The sequence below is a fragment of the Physeter macrocephalus genome, chromosome 7 (genome assembly GCF_002837175.3).
Source record: "Physeter macrocephalus isolate SW-GA chromosome 7, ASM283717v5, whole genome shotgun sequence".
In the NCBI taxonomy this organism is placed as follows: Eukaryota; Metazoa; Chordata; class Mammalia; order Artiodactyla; family Physeteridae; genus Physeter; species Physeter macrocephalus.
Genome location: NC_041220.1, coordinates 70114818 through 70135522, shown reverse-complemented (window position 1 = coordinate 70135522; position 20705 = coordinate 70114818). Strand labels below are relative to the sequence as shown.

Genomic DNA, 20705 nt, shown 5'->3' with positions numbered 1-20705 from the left:
GCATGTGGGATCTTCCCGGACCGGGGCACGAACCCGTGTCCCCTGCATCGGCAGGCGGATTCTCAACCACTGTGCCACCAGGGAAGCCCCTATTTTTAGTTTTTTAAGGAACCTCCATACTGTTCTCCATAGCGGCTGTATCAATTTACATTCCCACCAACAGTGCAAGAGGGTTCCCTTTTCTCCACACCCGCTCCAGCATTTGTTGTTTGTAGATTTTTTTTTTAATATCAGCCTATTCAGATCACCTACTTCTTCCTGTGTGAGTTTTGGCACATTGCATCTGTCAAAGAATTGATCCATTTAATCTGTTATCAAATTTTTAGGCATAAAGTTTTTTATAGTATTCTTTTATTATAATATTAATATCTGTGGAATCTGTATTGATGTCTCCTCTTTCATTTCTTTTTTTTTTCTTTTTTTTGTAGATTTTTTGATGATGGCCATACTGACCAGTGTGAGGTGATACCTCACTGTAGTTTTGTTTTGCATTTCTCTAATAATTAGTGATGTCAAGCAGCTTTTCATGTGCCACTTGGCCATCTGTATGTCTTCTTTGGAGAAATGTCTATTTAGGCCTTCCACCCATTTTTGGATTGGGTTGTTTGATATTTTTAATATTGAGCTGTATGAGCTGTTTCTATATTTTGGAGATTAATCCTTTGTAAATTGAGTCGTTTGCCATTATTTTCTCCCATTCTGAGGGTTGTCTTTTCATCTTGTTTATGGTTTCCTTTGCTGTGCAGAAGCTTTTAAGTTCCATTATGCCCCATTTGTTTATTTTTGTTTTTATTTCCATTACTCTAGGAGGTGGGTCATAAAAGATCTTGCTGTGATTTTTATCCAAGAGTGTTCTTGCTATGTTTTCCTCTAAGAGTTTTATAGTGTCTGGCCTTACATTTAGGTCTTTAATCCATTTTGAGTTTATTTTTGTGTATGGTGTTAGGGAGTGTTCTAATTACATTCTTTTACATGAGACTGTCCAGTTTTCCCAGCACTACTTATTGAAGAGACTGTCTTTTCTTCATTGTATATTCTTTCCTCCTTTGTCATAGATTAGTTGACCATAGGTGCTTGGGTTTATCTCTGAGCTTTCAATCCTGTTCCATTGATCTATATTTCTGTAGCTTAACAATTTTTAAGCAGCATTAAATTATTAGGGATCATTTTGCACTTTATCATTATCAGTAATATTACTTTTTCATGGGAAATGAAATGTATTTATTTCAGCTTGGTGTTTTACAAATTTCTTTGGTTTGATTGTCTTTTAAGTACTAGGGCCAAATATTTAACCTTTCAACTAAAACATGATTAAACAGCTTATAATGTCTGTTTTCAGGCACATTTAGATTATGTCAGCAATCATATGCTCAGGAGCTCTTATCAAGATAGAAATACTGGAAAAAAAGCCCTGAACGGAGGCACCAATATCTGTCACACATTCTTCATTCAATCATTTCATATTTTTAAAAAATATCTTATGAAATAATTTAACCATTCATTGTTCAGAGATTAAAAGTTCACAGATATTTAATTAAAGACTCAGAGATGACAGTGTTACTTATATCTTAAGCAGTGGTTCTCAGGGTTTTTTCTGTTCCTAATAACTGGAAGGCTCTCAGAGTAGTAGCTGTCAGATTTCCATTGGTAGTGCCTCTCTCTGAGGGGAAAGGTTGGTTGGGTGAGACATCTCCAGGGATCAGTATGGTTTAGGAAAGCCCCTCTGTTAGGATCAATAATGATCCCTAAATATATCCAGGTCTTAATTCCTGGAAACCGTGAATGTTATCTTACATGGCAAAAGGGACTTTGCAGATATGATTAAATTAAGGATCTTGAAATAGGACGATTATCTAGGATGACCTAGATGGCTCTAAATGCCATAACAAGTGCCGTTATAAGAGGGAGGCAGAGGAGATAAGACCACAGAAGGGGAAAAGGCAGTATGACCATGGAGGCAGAGATTGAAGTGATGCAGCTTCTAGGCAGGGAACGCTGACAGTCACCAGAAGCTGGGAGGGGCAAGGAGCAGATACTCCCCTGGCTCTTGAAGAAACAATCAGCTCTTCTAAAACCCGATTTCAGCTTTGTAAGACTCTGTTTGGACTCCTGGCATCCAGAACTGTAAGAAAATAAATTTCTGTTGTTTTAAACCACTAAGTTGGTGGTAATTTGTTGTAGCTACATTAAGAAACTAATAGATTTCCTAAATGATTCTGATAATTGCCAGGGTTGAGAATCACTGCTCAGGGCTCTTGATTTGGGGAATTCACATGTAATATGTTTCTAGATCAACTCATTACAAAAACTGTTTATGAAGTACAAGAGGTTGTAAGATGGGAGATGGTTCCATGACAATTAAAACCAATGTGCATTCTTTAAAATTAGAATTACCATTCTGTTTTGTTTTGGGTAACTGTAAAGTAAATATGCAATGCTTTATATACTGAGTAGAATTTACTCACTGTTTCAGAGTGACCAGGGATTTGTCAAAGAAACAGGTTTCTAATTTTCAGAAGTATCCAACTTATATATGTTATTAGAACCTATTGACAGCAAAGTTCCATGGTCAGCTTTCTCAGGGTGCTTGTTATTTGCTGTAAGAGGCCAGAACAATCCCATTCATATTCAGATACATATCACTACTACTTCAAGATTATGACAGAGGAAGACAAATACCGTACGTTTTCACTTATATGTGCAACCTAAAAACAAAGGAACAAATATAGCAAAACAGAAACAGACATAGATACAGAGAACAAACTAGTGGTTGCCAGAGGAGAGAGCAGGGGTGATGGGTGAAATAGGGGAAGGGGATTAAGAGGTTCAAACTACAAGTTATAAAATAAATTAGTCATGGGGATGTAATGTACAGCACAGATAAAATAGTCTATAATATTGTTATAAGTGTGTATGGTATAAAAATATTGAATCACTGTGCTGTACACCTGAAACTAATATACTATTGTAAGTCAATTATACTTCAAAAAATTATAATAGTTCCTAGACCTACTATTATATTTCATAATTTAATGAATTAATAAAGAAGCACATAGTATTTCTGTATCACAGATTTGGTTTCTTCTTTTTAAAAATAGATTTTTACAGTTATATTTCAATACAATTGGATTCTTTTTAATCCTGTGTATTTTAATTTAGCTTATTTATTCTGGGAAGGGGTTCATAGGTTCACCAGATTGTCAAAGAGGGACATAGAATAAAAAAGGTTAGAGAAAACCCCCTGCAATAGAATATCTGGCCACCAACGATGCTTTTAATATGAGACTATTTTAAAATTTTCAATCTTTCAGTTCATTTTAATGAGTATTTTCAAGGATAAAGGAGAGAGATGGTATCATTTAAAATGTTGCAGAATTGTGTCCTCTGTGTACCTAGGTTTTCCATGACAAATAGAATCTAAACCAATGATATTTGGAGAACTTTATCTGGTGATAATAATAATAATAGAACCCTTCTGCAAAGCTGGAATTTTAGGTGCTACCATTAGTGAATTACAGAGTATGCTGAGTTTGCAAACTATTCCATAAGGGGGAAAGTTTTCATTTTTGTGTGAAGTTATTTCTCACCATCTGTTTACGAGTCTGTATCCTGCTCATTGAGTATCCTCACATCCATCCTTTAACCGCTTCTCTATAACAAACATCAGCAGCATCCTTCCTTTTCCCTTAAATTAAAAAAGGGGGTAGGAGAGGTTAACAAAATCATGTACTGAATCATGAGTGAGATATCAGAAAATACAGCTCTTTTCATCATTGTTAGCTTAGAATGTATGTTGAGTTTATGGAAGATCTGTTTTACTATCAGGATGGCAGAACTGACAGTCCTATAGTTGCATCATTTGGAGTAACCAGACATTCTCCAGAATTAGAGATGTAATGCTAATGATGTGGCAAACAAAGGCTTTCTAGAGTGTTGTCAATTAGAGTGTGTTATCCAGCTGCAAATAAATATCAGAATATGCTGGAAATGATAAATGTTCACTTTGATCTAGTGTCCTTGGCCAAAGTTCTCCATCCGCAAGGGAAAATTGCAAGCTCATTTTTCCTTAGTGCATTTAAGACATTACAGAAAGATCTCATAAATCTTAATTTAAAAAGACATTAAAAAAGTTATCCTTTTAAAGCCCAATTTGCTTATAAGTAAGTTGAGCTTTCGTGATGAGGTTATATCTGACTGGAGCTCTATGGAGTCATTTTCTTAGCCAGCAACAGCTGTGTTGTTCTTTCTAAATAGTAATAATGCTTCTACATTGCACTTGTTTTTTATTGTTGAGGAGGGCTGTTGGTGCCTTTATTGAGTTACTTTGAGAGCAGCCTGATTTTTTTTTAGAATGCACAATAAAACAGAAGTAATTTAAATTTTTAATATGCCTTCCTTGCACCATTAATTAAAATGATTTATGTTTGGTTGCCTCCTTGAAATAGAGTGTGATGTTAGTACTTATTGCTTCCATGGTGATGTTTTCCAACAGAGCATCATTTACAAAACACAGTATCAAACCCTTCCTGGTCTTAGTTTATTTGCTTTGACAGCAGCACCTTTACTTAACTCCGGGAGTGTATACTCTCACACTGTTCTTCCTAGTCTCCATTTGGCCTTTAAAATTATATTTATTGTCCAGACTTCCAAGTAGCTATTTATTTGTTCAAAGCAGACTCTTTGAACCTTGATGAGTCTGTCAAGGAGGAAAGGAAAGGGAAGTGAGATAACCGGGACTATATCTTGGTCTGGATGTTGAAAGCACCTAACTTTGTGGGATTCAGAAAAGGGCTTCCCAAATACTTATGTCAGAGAACTTTGTATTCATGAGAGGAAAGGCACTACACTTGCTCTCTGATCTTATCAAAAAGAAAGGGAAGAATGAAAGGAAATCCCACATATATTTTAAACAAGTTTTTGTAAACACTAAGAATGATTTGTCTAAGTCTGTGGGCTCTTAGGCGCTTAGATGACATTGCTGATAAATTGGGCATTTGTTTCTGTCACTGGCAAGAATCGGTTCTGAAATACTACTTGATCTACAGTCGTTATACAGTATCTTTTTTTTTTTTAATCCAAGGCAGTTCACTGTTGACAGTTCTTTTCACTCTTTTCTGAATATTGGAACATATGATTGCATCAAGCTGGCTGCAGTCTCCTGTACTGACATTTTCTAGCTCAAAGAATGCCCACATCACTCGAACATTTGAAAAGTGTTAATGAGCAGATCAAAAGGACTGTTGCCTGAAGCAGCTAACTTTTTTTTTTTATTTAAGAAATCGGCTCTCCTCCAAACTGAAATCTTCATTCTAACAGCTAAGTAGATGAGATGTAATCCTCCCTGATGATGATAATAACAAATGAAAAAAAAAACTTGGAGAAGAATCAAAGTCTGCATATGGTTCACAAAGTGGTGAAAGTGTTTTCCAGAATCTTCAATACCGAGCTGAAGGATGCTAAGTGGAAAAAATCCTGGCAACTAGGCAATATTATGCCTTTTAAAATCTGCAAATTCTCATAAAATATGGTGCTTATGAATACATCCTTTTCAAAGATGAATGTGTTCTTGCACTATTTAATACAAGAATGGGATTCTCATGACTGTTATTTTTAATGTATTTGGACCAACAGTCAGGTTTCCTTTTCTCCTGAACTAATTTTACTGAAATGTAGAAATATCAGTGGACCCAGACTTTTGCCATTTTTGGCTTTGGTGCTGAATGGCTTCAGATTATTTTCACTCTCCTTCGTTACTTATGAAGCTGTGTGGTAGAATGGAGAGAGGGAGCATTTTGAAACATCACACACACACACACAAAACTTATTTCCTCTTCCAACATTTCTAGGGCAATGATGGTGGGCATATGAATGAATATGTTATGTCCCTATAAAATGGGGATGATAACATCTATCTCACACAGTTACCATAAATATTGATCTATATCTATCTATATCCATCTATCCATCTATCTATCTATCCATCCATCTATCTAACCATCCATCCATGCATTCATCCCAGCAAGTAATAAACTCTCAACACATCTTAAGCCTTTTCTCCTGCACCCTTTCCCTTTGCAATCCAAACCTTATTTGTAAAGGATGTCATGTGGCAGAGGAAGTTGAACCCAGAGTTTCAAGGAAGATGGAACAGTTCAAATACTAATTCTAATGTTTTCTCTTTGTGTATCCTTGGACAAGTTACTGAATTCAGGCCTCCCTCTCCTTGTATTTAAAATAAGCATAGTAACTGCATAGGATTTTTATGAAAATGAGAGAAATATAGAGTGCGTGGCATATGGCAGCACCAATAAATGTCGTTATTGTTAATAGTATTAACAGCACACTGATGAGCCTTTGCTCTGCTTCAGTTTCTGAAAGTGCTGTTATTTGTTGTTGTGGTGGTGGTATCTCTTAATCTACTAGGTCAAAATTTGATTTATGTAGAGTATTAAGGGTTTTGTTTTCATTGTTAACAATGAAGAAAATATACTTGCCAGAATTTCAAAATCAATTTAAATTTATAAGAAGCAATACATTTAGTCATACATAAGATTAATTACACATTATTGGAAAAACAAACCCTAAAGTTCTTTTCTGGAATAAGGTGAATAGAAATGTATGTAGACATATGGCCTACTTAATTATGTAATGGCATAGAAGAAAAAAACTTGGTGGAAATATTGTGATATGTATTTTGTTTTATGATTCTATTATAATTTTCATTTTGGAAAGGACCTACAGTGAATCAAATTTATTTCCCAGATGAAGAAACTTAGCATGGTCTTACATTTTCCCGTCTGTCTTTGAGTTCATTAGCTCTCTGACTTTACTGGTTGAAAGAGAAATTTGATACTTCATTTTCTTTGGAACTAGCAATATTTTAGTTTCATGGAAATCTTTCTCTATTGGTTATCATTTATATCTTTTTTTTCCCTCTGTATTTTTCTTATAAATTTAGAGGTTGGCTATGAGCCTTTGTGAACATTCTCAGCTCGTTTCTTCAGCTCACTTTCAATCATATTTTTAGTATCTGTTGTTTGCAGAGCACTTTATTAGGTGCTGTGATATTTTCAGAGGGAGAAATGATATTGCCCCTAAGAACTCTACAGTTTTGAGGGGTAATTGAAAAATTCCAAAATAAATATATAAACCCACACTGATGAAGCATGAATTGTCCAACTGTGCAGCACGTATATTGTTAGAAGTTTCAAAGCTTCTAGATAAAGCGATAGAAAGTTGGTGGACTACTCTGTAACGGCTGGATGGGACTTAATATGGAAATGGTCATTTTTTGGGGGGTAGCAAAGGGATCTTCAGTCAGCCTGGAGTTAGAGGTACACGTGTAGGGGTGTTTGTACATAGGGTGTTAGGGTTGAACTATACCGTGCTGAGGCATTTGAACAATAACAATTCAAGAGGTGGCTCGTGTAGATGTACTGAAAAAGGAGTTTGCATTTCCAGGTGTGGCTTATGATAACAGATTAAAGAGTCTCTGATAAAGAAGGCAAAGATGCCTCTCATTATCCTGCTGTGAGTTTGTCACCAGTGGTCATATGAGGATTTTAAATTGAGACTCAGTTTACCCATATTAATACTAAAACTTGATGCTATGCAGGATAATCAACATGATAAATATGACATGAAAAAGGAAGTGTTATGGAGGGGGATGTTCAGTAATTCTTAGGAGATATAGCATAGAACAGGGTTGGGGATACTATTTAAGTCCTCAGAAATTTATATATCAGTACAAGATATACACGCAATAAGTAGAGTAAATTTGAAATCCTCACAAGGAAATGAAAATGAGTTCGGGTACATTATACTTAGACTTAGCAGAATGAAGGATGTACCTTGGGCTTTTCCTAGTGAGAGAACTCTGGAGAGCACTTTATGGTAGTTTGCAAAACTGAGTGGTAAGCTTCTTCCCCAAAATTCAGTAATTCCTCGAGTTCAGTTGTGGCCACTGGAACCTTTGATCCATTTTGACTAGAGAAACGATCAATTGAGCTTCTATTAGAAAAATAGTGACCTGGCTACATAGGTTAGAATGAAGGATGAGTTATAGATAGAGGAACAAGCTAGAGGTCTAATTTAGCTACAAATAAAGCATGTAGACATTGATGCCAAAATAAAGCTATGGTAATTATAGACTATCAATCAATGTTATCAATATGTTATTAGTTAAAATGCATAGAATCAAAGTGAGGATTGCTGGGGTGCATCTGTTTTGCCTGAGCACCATGCATTTAATTATAATGGATCGGCCACACTTAAAATCTTATTTATCAGTTCTGGAAACCACACTTTGAGATATTGTTCAAATGAATATATACTAAAGAAACTGACCAAGATGACGCAATAACTCAAACTGTTACACAAAAAACGGTTGTGATGTTTAGCGTCCAGATGTGTAAATTCAATAGATATATGGTTATTATCCAAGTATTCAAAAATAGGCACTGCTCTTTTCTGGAATTAAAAATAGTTGTGTGTATGCATGTGTTTCCACACTCTAGGATCAGGACTAAAGGGTGGAAACTATGGAGAAGCAGGCTTTGGCTTCTTTTGGGGGAAAATTTTTCAAATGATGTGAGTTCCTTGCCAATGGAATAAATTGCTTTGTGAAGTTATGAATTTCTCTTTATTGCAGGAATTCAAACATAGTTGGACTACAGCTAGGTGGGAATTTTTCAGAATAATGAAGTTTTGGTTGGATGTGTATTAGAGAAGTTGAAAAACATTGTACTAGATATTTTTAAGGTCCAGAGATCTTGAGTTCATGATTTTAGATAGTGATAGTAGGAATGGAATGCAAAGAATCCTTCCTTCTTCCCGTGATCTTCCTTCCTTCCTCCTCCTCTCCCTTTATCCCTTCCTCTATCTTTTTTTCTCTTTCCCACTTTCTTCCTTTTCCTCTCATCCTAACTTCCCTTCTTTCCTTCCTTTGTGCTAGACACTCTACTAAGTGCTGGGAATACAGTGAGGAACAAAGCAGACATAAAATCCATCCTCTCAGAAGTTACAGTGTTTTGGAGTTAGATAAAATTATCAGTTGTGACCAATGCTAAGGGAGAACAAATAAGCATCTGTACATATTAAGGTAATCTGATCTGCTTTGAGAGGATTGGGGGAATTCGTGGTGGCGGGGGAAGAAAAGAGGAAAAGATAGAACAGGGAGAGGGAGAGAGAGAGAAGAATATTTCAAATAATCTTTTGAACATGGTAAATGATTTGGTGAAGTCACTTAGAAGTGAGAATAAATTATAGATTATGAGAAAATTTTAAGGCTGCAACTTTAAGGAAAGAGTGATTTACTTGAAAGAAACAAGGAAGATAGGAAGAAGAGTTGGCTCTTAAATGAAGCTTATAAGGTTGGTTTTGACCCTGTTGACTGTGAAATATTGATAGATCTGGTTTTCATTGATTGACTTTGGATGTGCAGGTTGATAATATGAGTGCTTCCTTTTTATAAAGGAAATGCACCTGTAGCTTGATAACCTTTATTTTATTTTACCACAGTATTATTTTAAATCTTTATCCTCTCCTGGCATTTGTTTCTGAGCTAAATGTAAAACTTCACAGATTTCTATCCTTCAATATTAGTAAAAGAACTGGGATTTTATGTTTATTTATAAGACAAAATTGAATTAAACAGAAGGGTTAAATAGAAATAACAGCATTTCTTGTAGCATTCAAAAGTTTGAATGCTACAATGAGTTAGTTCAAGATTCATTCAGATTAAATTACTGTCCAGTTATATCTATGTAATTGTAGTTCTGTTTGCATTTTTTCTGAGATTTAGATCTAAACTAAAATTTGATGATGAAAGTAATATATATGAAGAAAATTATGAGTCAATTCGCTAAACATTATCAGTAACAACAAAAAAAAGCCTTTCATTATGAAAAATTTCAAACATATACAAAGAGAAAGAGTGAAATAATGAATCTCCCATGTCTACTTAGTTTCAATGATTCTCAATTTATGGCTAAATTTATTTCATATATAACCTCTTTACTTCCCCACCCCAAATTATTTTGATGAAAATATCAGAATTATATCATTTAATCTGAAAATGTTTCAGTATATATCTTTAAAATATATGCAGTCTTTAAAAAACATATTCATGATAATAGGAATATACCTGAACAGTAGTAATAATTCTTTGATGATATTCATTTTCAGAACTACTATTGTTTTAAAATTTTAAAAATTTAATAAGATAATTGAAACATTTGACCTTAGATGAAGTGAAGCAGTTATATTTTCAAACAGTTTTTCTTCTTAGTATAGAGACTTGGATGTGTACTTGAATTATCAGACACTACTGGCCCTAGGTCAGTAATTTTCTATCATGATGGTATGAAAGTCCAGATACCCCAGTACCAGTAAAGGTCATTTAAATTTGATCTCAGTCTGTATTCCTCTCACATAAAGAATTAACCACATCAAATTTCATGAAATAATATATTGAGTAACGATTCACAGGAAAGGACTCTTGGCTAAGAGGTTGATTTGTTTCTAGGTTAAAAGGTGGGGGAAGAGAGTATGTTAATTTCTCTATTATCGCATCCAAAGCAAGCTAACTTTGTATTGTCAATTTCTGAAAAAGTCAGTGAATCATAGCAGGAAGAATTAGTAAATTCCTACTCCATTTGAGGGGACATACTGTAAGTGAAAAATGTTTGCATTAGAAGAGCCACTTAGTGCAAGATATTTGACAATTTTTGCTCTCATTATTTACCTGAAAACTGAAGCTATATCTATAGTATAAAGATAAAATGAATGAATGTGCTAGTTAGCTAGCTAGTTAGTCAAAGAAAACCTAGTAGTTTCTAGTTAGTCCAAAGCCAGTTACAAACAAGCCCAGGTTCAAAAGGGGGGCATATGTTTTGGGAGGCTAGGTTCATCTGGGACATCTTTGGTGCCACCACAGTATTTTATTAATCTAATTATTTTTATACATCTTTTCTGTCTCCTTCCTGTGTCACTGAAGTTTCTGCATTTGATTGTTTTTTTGGTTTTGTTTTTTTGGTACAGGTTATCAAGGATCCTCCTCCACCACCACCCTCTGCACCAAAAGAGGTAAATGAGTGCCTAATAAGTTATGTGGGTGTATTTAGATATTATCCCTAATTTGATCAATTACATTGTTATTAGATAACTGTGATACCTATGTATTGACTTTTGAAATTATGAAAATCAATTATATTTTGTCTTCTCATGATTTCTTTCATGTGTTAGAGGAACGGGACCTTCACACATTGATAAACGTAGACTAGCCATCAGGATCAATAGTACATAGAGATTTAATTTACTTTTTATAGCAATATATCAATAGTTCTGCTCACTTGTCTTATTTACAAAAAGTTGGAAGATCCAAGCTGGTAGATTCTTCAAATTGTGGAATGGAAGGAGTCCTCATATTCTGTAGAACCTCACTTGAAATTTATGCACATAAGCATAAATACATCCACATGTGCTATATGTAATTTTTACTATATTTCTTCCAAATCAGTGTCATTATTTGGAAAAATATTTAAATGTGAGTTGGTTCTAACTAAGCAATATTTTAAGAAATTAATTAAACTCAGTTTTAAAAACTTTTATCCTCATAGGAGGAAGAAGAACCTCTGCCTACCAAGAAATGGCCAACCGTGGATGCTTCTTATTATGGTGGTCGAGGGGTTGGAGGAATTAAAAGAATGGAGGTTGGTATCTTAAAAAAAATTAGAAGCTGCTAATCTGGAATATGTAGTTTTAGAACTATCAAGCCATGGAAACTGTACTTTTCACAATTCAATATTCTAATATCATCCATTTTTACTTAACACTAGGTCTTTTTTGGACAATTTTTTTTTCTATGGAATAATCCTAGCCATTTCAAAACTATTCAAGAAGAACTGACTTCATTAGTCAAAGAACTACATTGATAAGATGTCTGAATTCTAAAGGGCAAAACAAAATTAGGTGTTTTTTTTTTACTATTTTGGAAAAAATTACTACGGAGAACATCAACTTTGAAGAAGCCAGCTACTTAAAGTTGCAACAATGCTTGTCTTTGAAAAGATCCAATAGTTAAGTACTATTTGAGGAGAAAAATATTAAAATATTCAATATCATGGATAAGACCCTATCACAAATGTAGAGGAAGTACATTTAAGGCTTTTTTTTAACAGGTTTTAGTATGAATAATCATAATTAACATTAAATATCATTTATAGACTATTAAACTTTTAGACTGGCAAAACGTGGACTAAAATTGAACTTAAATATTATATCTTGAAGATGAAATGAGGTCTTCTTACCACCACAGAAGTATTTTTCAAAGTGATGGATTAATTAATAATAAGCAAGCACTGTCAGCACTGAGCCCTTAACAACAGTATAGATAGGCCAACATCCCACCCGAAGGAGAAATTGGAGGAATTTTCTCATTGATATGGTGACTTTATTATTAAACACAGATCCTGGCATTTCTTTCTTATTAGTTATTCTTTAATTTTATTTCTTGATAAGAAAGAGTTTTTATGTGTTTCGCAATCATTGCACGTCTCCTGTCATATCTGTTTTGTCCCATTACTGCCAGCACAAATCAATAAGCTAATTAACAACCTCACAACTGTTGCAGTTTTCTTTTCTTTCTTTTTTTTTTTTTTTTTAATTTTTTTGATGTGCCATGTGGCATGCAGGATCTTAGTTCCCCGACCAGGGATCAAACACGTGCCCCCTGCAGTGGAAGCGTGGAGTCTTAACCACTGGACCACCAGGGAAGTCCCACAATTTTCTCTTTTTATACATTTCAATAAAATTCAGTTTCCCAAGAAAAATTTCCCATTTTCAGCATAAATTTCAGTACTCTTCAAAAGAAGCCCAGACTTACTTAAATGACTGTCATTACTAAAGTGGTTAAGTCATCTGATAGTGATTCTCATTTTCTTGACCACATTAGATCTTAAAATAATGCACATTTTCCTAAGAGCTTGCCACTTTATGGCTGAAATATCTTCTGAGACAGGTACCTCATTACCAATAAGCCATGGAAAAGGCAGGTGCTAGAACTTACAACATTTGTCTTTTGGAGAAAATATTGCTTCTGTGTTTGCAAGTGGGTAATTGGGAATATCAAGCAGTACAAGAGAACATGGCAAGGTTAGCTCTTGTTGCTTGACATGGAAGGAAGGTCATTTTCCTTTCATTTGCCTTTGTTGTGTCATTCTAGGATTGGAGAGGTTGGGGACAGTGTGGATTGGAGAGGTTGGGGACAGTGTGGATTGGATGTCCCTACGTATATAAAAAATACAATTGTAAATAAAATCATTACATATGAATATCCAAATATGATCTGTCATAGCTTATTTTTAGTTTATTTAGTCTCGTTCCAAAATGTGTGTATAAAAAGATGTATGCAGGGGGAAAAGGGTTTGACAGGAAATAGCACAACATGTTAGTAGCTTTCTCTGAATGGAGTGATCTTCAATTTGTGTTATATATTTCCCTGTTTGTTCCCAACTTATTTGACAGTGAGCATGTACTAATTTATATTCAGAATAATAAACTTAATTCCATTTTGAAACCCACACATATAAAATACCCCATGACAGTGAGATTCAGATATATTAGTTCTTGCTAAAAACACGAGGAATTGTGGCAGATTTTTGTTACTCCAATATTCCATGTTCCAAAGATTAAGATGTCTTTCTACAAAAAAGAAAAGTTTATGCATGAGCTACTGAATGGGTTCTGAGTTAAAAGGCATATTATTGGAATATGGTCAAGAAAGCCAAGGGCCCATGAACATTCTTGAGTAACTCACATTTCACGTTTTAAGAGTTACTGACTCTTTTACTTAAAATGTAAAATTTAATTTAATTTAATTCAAATTTAATTGAAATTTATTTATTTGTGTTTTAGTTATTAACTCTTAATTAATGTGAAATTATATTGCCCTAGCTTTTTAGCTGAAGAAAATTTAAGAGAAGGACTCACCAACTTTTAATAAATCAGAGTCCATTTTAGCCATGGATAATTTTGGCTACATTTTTTTTTTTTTTTTTTTTTTTTTTTTTTGTGGTATGCGGGCCTCGCCCTGCCGCGGCCCCTCCCGTTGTGGAGCACAGGCTCCGGACGCGCAGGCTCAGCGGCCATGGCTCACGGGCCCAGCCGCTCTGCGGCACGTGGGATCCTCCCAGACCGGGGCGCGAACCCGGTTCCCCTGCATCGGCAGGCGGACGCGCAACCACTGCGCCACCAGGGAAGCCCCTTGGCTACATTTTATGTAGTACTCCATCAACGAAATGGAAATGGAAATGAGAATGAAGAAAAAAATGAGAAAGTAAATGTGGGCTTCACAAAGGGGAAACACGATATGTAAAAATACACGATAAAAAATAAACTGAGGGACTTCCTTGGTGGTACAGTGATTAAGACTTCATGTTTCCATTACAAGGGGCACAGGTTCAATCCCTGGTCGGGGAACTATGATCCCATAGGCCATACAGTGAGGCCAAAAAAAACAAAGAAAAAAATAAACTAAGAATTAAGTGCCTTTAGACTTTTTCAAACATCAACTAATTTAAACTTGGAGAGGAAAAATAGAAAACATAACTTGTTTTAAAACAGTGCCTATTCAAACCTGAAAAGTATTTTCCTTAAATATATTCCCCAGTTTAAACTGGGGAAAGTGAAAGGAATTATAGAAATCATGAGCACATTTGAATTAAAGAATAAATCTTCATAACTCAATGTTATTTTAAGCCAGTATAGGGATTTTACCTAGAAATTTTTTCTTCCTCCTAAATATTTAAACACTATCATAATCGCAGTTTGCAGAAAGCTGGAACTGAGCTGATGTTAATAACAGCTGTTAGCACAACTGATCCACAATACCTAATGGCTTCAAATGTGTGTTTCTGCCAGTTCCGCGTGAAACTGTTTTTGTTTCTTTTCTCAATTCTGAAATTGCTCCTTTATGATATAACCTCCAAATATGCTGTGGAAATTATGGAATTTCATTGTTTATCATGAAAGCCAAATAGAATTGGAAGAATTTAGCTATCAAGCTTGCACTTTTTTTTAAATAGTAAAAAGTCAGATATATTAATTCTGTTAAGGCTGCCTTTAGCAATCCATTCTTGTTATTCTTTTATCCTTTTTGACTATCTCAATGTGGTCAAACTAAAATCTTAAAATTTATACATATAAGTGTGTATATATATTTAATTGCTTTTAAGAGTTTTAGGAAAACTCTATATAAAGTGTTTCCTAGTTTGAGTGAGATTGAGTGAGAATTGATTGTTGTATTGTCTGTGGTGATGGTGATAATAATGATAAAACAACTACTTCATGAACTAACACTAATGGATTTATTTAATGCATTTCCTTTAGACCTCAGCAACTACGTATCATACGTTTAGAAATGCAATGTTGGGTCAGAACTCTAGTTCAACTGTCTTCATGTTCTTTATCTGAGAATGGTACAATGATACTTGGAGGAAGAATATGAGTACCATTACCTCTAGGATATCAACTGTGAAGCCTGAGCTAGTTAAAATCTAAGTTAAAAATCCATCATTTCTGAATGGATCTAAATTTTACCTACTTATATTTCTACTCTGAATTACTTCTCTCTGTTATGATACTCATATGTTTATTTGACTATGTATCTTCATTTGTTTTTTATTTTTTCCCTTAAAATTGAGACTTTACAACTGCAGGAGATGTGTTCTGGTTTTAGATTTTCTTAGTTCAATTTAGATATATCTAAAGATTTTTAAAGTTTTAGTTTATCTAGGTGAAGATGCTGTGACTTGAAAGAGAAGGTCATTTCTCTGGAAAGAAAGCCAACTATCTAGTTCTAAAGGTTTAATGGTGTTTAAAACAATTTTAACGACCTCATAAAGAACATTCTAGTACCACTGATAACACTGAAAGATACAGATACATTTTAATGACTCAACAGAGTCCACTTGAAATTGAAAACCTACTCTAAAATTGTAGTAAAAAAAGGTAAAAACATCTAAGTAAGCCTTATCAAAAAGCTATGAATAGATCTTTCTATGAACAGTAATCATCTGTATTCCTACCCACTAATTCAGGTTATTAAAATGCTTTTAAAAAGAATTTAATCATTTTTTCTTTGTAGAAATTATTCAACTCTGGTGAGCCACTGTGTGCCCTGGACAGGCCTTCCTGTTTCTTTTTAGAGCTTCCCTTATCTTTGTCTTCCTTGGTAATGTCCTTGGTTTTTAGACTTCTCTACTGTTCCTGGTTGGACAAAGCCTTTCTCCAGGGGCCACAACTTCTTCACATGCCCACACATGAAAAAATTTGGCTAAAATTTAGCCAATTTTTATTGAAAAATAAAGAAAACATCATTTGACCTTCTTGTTTTCAATGTCTAGGTTTTTCAGAGGAAGGAATCCTCCCAAATTTGTGGAATTCCCTGGTGTCCCTGAATTTTTCTCTACAAAGCAGAGTCTTTTCAGATTTGTCTTCCTCAATGAAAAATTGATATGTCAAATAACCATACCCATATGAGTAGAGGAAATAAAGACTGAGAGCTACTTTACAAAGTTGAGCTTTACAAAGTTGAGCAAAACATATATAATTATTTTAATTCCAAAGGCTAAAGTTTAAATCATACTTTTGCCTTAGTCAAACTTGATGGAAAGTTTGGAAGGAAAAATTAACTCCTTTGTATAAAATATATTTGTAAAATTCAAACCTATTTGAAACTTACTGCACCCTTCAGACTACATATGTTCAAATCCCTGTCCTGTTGCTTACTAGCTGTGTGGCTTTGGGCTCATCACTTAACCTCTCTGTATCTTGGTTTCCTCATCTGGAAGCAAAAACATAGTGTCTATCTCACTGCATTTTTGTATGGATTAAATGCAGCTTGGCACATAATAATCATTCAATAAATGCTAATTATCATCATCATTACCATCTATTTCACCCAGTGTCATCAGTATATACAGGTATGTGTTTAGCTAGAAGGAGAACATACCTAATTAGAGAATAGAGTTACACACTGTCATGCATTTCGTATGTAAAACACAAATTAACTCCTTGTTTGAAACAATGGAGAAATGGCTGCATCAAATTTAATAGATGCCAGATTTTTATAAAGAATCTTTATTTCTAGGATCTTAATATTAAATACATGAGTGGTGAGAAACCTATTAAATCTCAGAAGAGTAGGAATTTGGAGCTAGGATACCTACTCATCTTTGGACTCAGAGGTGGTGAATCAAAGAACCAACTAAGCAAGAGCATGTTCCTCTAGGCCACTATATGTCTGATATCAGTATTTCCCTTTGTTTTAAAGGTTCGTTGGGGTGATAAAGGATCTACGGAGGAAGGTGCAAGGCTAGAGAAAGCCAAAAATGCTGTGGTGACCATTCCTGAAGAACCAGAGGAGCCCCTTAGGCCCAGACCACCTCGACCCAAACCCACACTCCAGCCTCCTCAGACAAAGTGGTACACGCCAATTAAGGTGACTGTTCAAACTTTGTGGGATTTAACGGCAACTTCCTAGAGAAAGTGTAATCCTTTTAGTCTCCCTGCATGCCCCCCGCAACCATCTGCAGGAGGACCAAGGTATATCAAATAACAGACATTCAATTTACCTTATAACAACTGAATATTTCTCAGTAACAAGAAACTCCATTTTTGTTATTTATTTATTCATTAAATTTATGAAAGAAATGAGAGGAGAAAATAAGGCTTTACCTTCTTCATTTTAGCTCATTTATTTAACAAGCAGAGGCTGAGTACATTCCCCAGGGATTTACAGATCATGTTTCCCTTTAGGGTCGGCTGGATGCACTCTGGGCTTTGTTGCGGAGGCAGTATGACCGGGTGTCCTTGATGCGACCTCAGGAAGGGGATGAGGTTTGTATGTGGGGATGTGTTAGGAAAATAGTGACCGCTCAGGTGTGTGTAAGGAAGAGAGGGAAATAATAATCAAAAAGAACCTGAAGTCCTCATTACAGCTGAAGAAGGAATTATTATGGTCTCATGCAAATTCCTATTAAGTAGGGTGCTTAATAAATGATTATCTATTGTTAGAATATGTCTTCAAGCCACAGTTTAACATGAGGCCCTTTTCAAGTAACATAAAAATTAAGGTCCACTGTACACATACTTTAATAAGCACACTCAATGCTTCAGCCTTTGACTTGGATGACGTCACGTTCTGTTCTGAGGTTTTTTACCCAGCGGGGAGGACAGAATGGGGATTAGTAAGTCTTGCTAACATTTGCTAGCATTGAGGCCTGGGGTACATGCCTCAGATCCTCTGTTGCTTTAGGTATAAATAAGTATTTTCCTGCCTTCAAAGTTGATTTAATCTAAGTTGTTGAAAATGTGAAAGTGCTTTGAAAGTTATAAAGCCTTATGGACATCTGCAATGGTGAGATACACACACACACTTATGTATAAAAATACATACATAAATACACACACACATATATGTATATGCATTTTCCCTATCAAGGAAGCCTTTTTAAAAAAAAATGTATTTATTTATTTAGTTGCACCAGGTCTTAGGTGCGGCTCGCAGGCTCCTTAGTTGAGACACATGGGCTCCTTAGTTGTGGCATGCGAACTCATAGTTGCGGCATGCATGTGGGATCTAGTTCCCTGGCCAGGATTGAACCTGGACCGCCTGCACTGAGAGCACAGAGTCTTAACCACTGTGCCATCAGGGAAGTCCCAAGGAAGCCTTTTTGAGGCTTTTTTATTTTTGGAAATTTGGCTAGAATTACTCCAGCTTTATAATTTCTTTAATATATAAGCACTATTTCCTGTTGTATCGATATAAGAAAAATAGTTTGAAACCTTTTCATATGTAACAGTGAGCAGGTTTGGTTCAGAGACACAATACAGTTAGTAATAACAGAATTTTTTCATTGTGTGTCAACGTGATCATCATCCTGTTTTAATAAGTGCATGAACTTCATTCATTTCAGCTTCGGAGGACATTAGGTTATTCAGGTCTGATGGGCTTTTTTTTTTTTAAGGATGAAATAATTGATGAGATTAATATTTATTTTGCAGTGCCAAGCTATATTTAATGTTGTATGATTCTAGCTAGGTGTTTAAAATACCAAAACATCTAAATTTTTAGATCTTACTTCTATGAGATGGAGGTAGTTTTATAAACATCTGAGTTCAGCCATTTGTAGAAGCAATTTAAGAAAATATTCCTGGAATATTCCCAACAGATCATTTACCCTTTGCTTGGACCATAAGTAGAGAGAACCAGGTGGTTTATTAAGCAGCCTCTTTCATTACCAAACCACTGTGGTTAATAGAAAGTTCTTATATTTAATGAAATTTGTGCTTCTGTTTAAATTAATGCATGATCTGGAGTTCTGCTTCTGGAACAGCATATAACAACACTATTCTTCAATATTCTAGACTTTTACTTTACAGGTTTTTAAATTGTTTTCATGTATTATCTTAGTTTTCTGTCCCCCAAGTTAGACATTGGTTCATTTGTTCAATAATTTTCATCTTTTTGAGTGTTGGGTATAGTGCTGGCACTAAAGATGTATTAGCAAAAACAGAGAGTGGTTCCAGCACTCTTGTCAGTACTTTCTGTATTCTTTTAACTCTCATGATTAAAATTTAGTTTTTTGGCCTTTTTTCACTTGTACTAATTTTGACTTAATTCAATAATTTTTGAATTGTAAATATGCACAAATAATGGCATTAGGTGATACTGGGGAGTGGGTACAAACTATAATCTTTGCCCTTAAGAAACCTAAAATTTGTTTGGGAAACAAGATACTTACAAAAATAAAATTTATTCCAGAATGTGATCTGGGCCATTTATAGGTAGGTGCCAAGTACTCTTGAGTGTATAGAGGAAGAGAGATTAACTCTTCCTGGAGGAATTTGGAAATGCTTCTTCAAAAATACGGGCCTTCTATCTTTGAAAATGAGTAGGGTTTCATCAGGTGAAGTTAGGTGGAATGGGTATTTCCACAGATGAAGCATCATGAACAAAATCTCTGAGGCAGCCAAGAACAGTGGTTTGTGGATAGTCTGGGGCAAATATGACCTTCAAAGTCCAGGGGAACAGAAATTTTTGACAATACTCTGTGATAAGTGTCTTTTGGTGTCCATTTGATCAATCTTGATGTTGTGATTTACACTTTGTGTCCTATTTAATTAATCTTTCCCTACTCTGATGTCATAAAGATGTTCTTTTGTATTGTCTTCAGAAAGTTTTAAAAAATTTTACCTTTAGTTCATCTGGAATTTATCTTTGTAAATAAGGTAAAGCAAGGAACTAATTTTATTATTTTCTTGTGTGTGTTAATAGTAAGCTGTCCCAGGACCACTTATTATTTTTATTTATTAATTTTTCCATGTGTTTGTGGTTTTTTATGTTTTTTTCCCCTGTAATTGATTTCTAATCTCATAGTGTTGTGGTCAGAAAAGATGCTTGATATTATTTCAATTTTCTTAAATTTACTGAGGCTTGATTTGTGACCCAGGATGTGATCTATCCTGGCGAATGTTCTGTGCACACTTGAGAAGAAAGTGTAATCTGCTGTTTTTGGATGGAATGTCCTATAAGTATCAGTTAAATCGATGTGGTCTATTGTGTCATTTAAAGCTTGTGTTTCCTTATTAATTTTCTGTTTGGATGATCTGTCCATTGGTTTAAGTGAGGTGTTAAAGTCCCC

At 34.8% G+C, this 20705-nt stretch overlaps 1 protein-coding gene across 2 annotated transcripts in view; it reads left to right on the top strand.

The window, feature by feature from the left end:
• ANTXR2 (ANTXR cell adhesion molecule 2) overlaps window positions 1-20705 on the top strand; it is a 169981-nt gene that overhangs the window by 91516 nt on the left and 57760 nt on the right. The window contains exons 13-16 of one of the 2 annotated variants that reach the window (XM_024115417.3): window positions 11041-11085; window positions 11619-11711; window positions 17333-17500; window positions 17818-17898. In XM_024115417.3, the coding sequence (XP_023971185.1) occupies window positions 11041-11085; window positions 11619-11711; window positions 17333-17500; window positions 17818-17898 (387 nt within the window). Of the gene's footprint in view, window positions 1-11040; window positions 11086-11618; window positions 11712-17332; window positions 17501-17817; window positions 18459-20705 lie in introns of those variants that run through there. The other variant, XM_024115415.3, reaches the window with a different exon arrangement.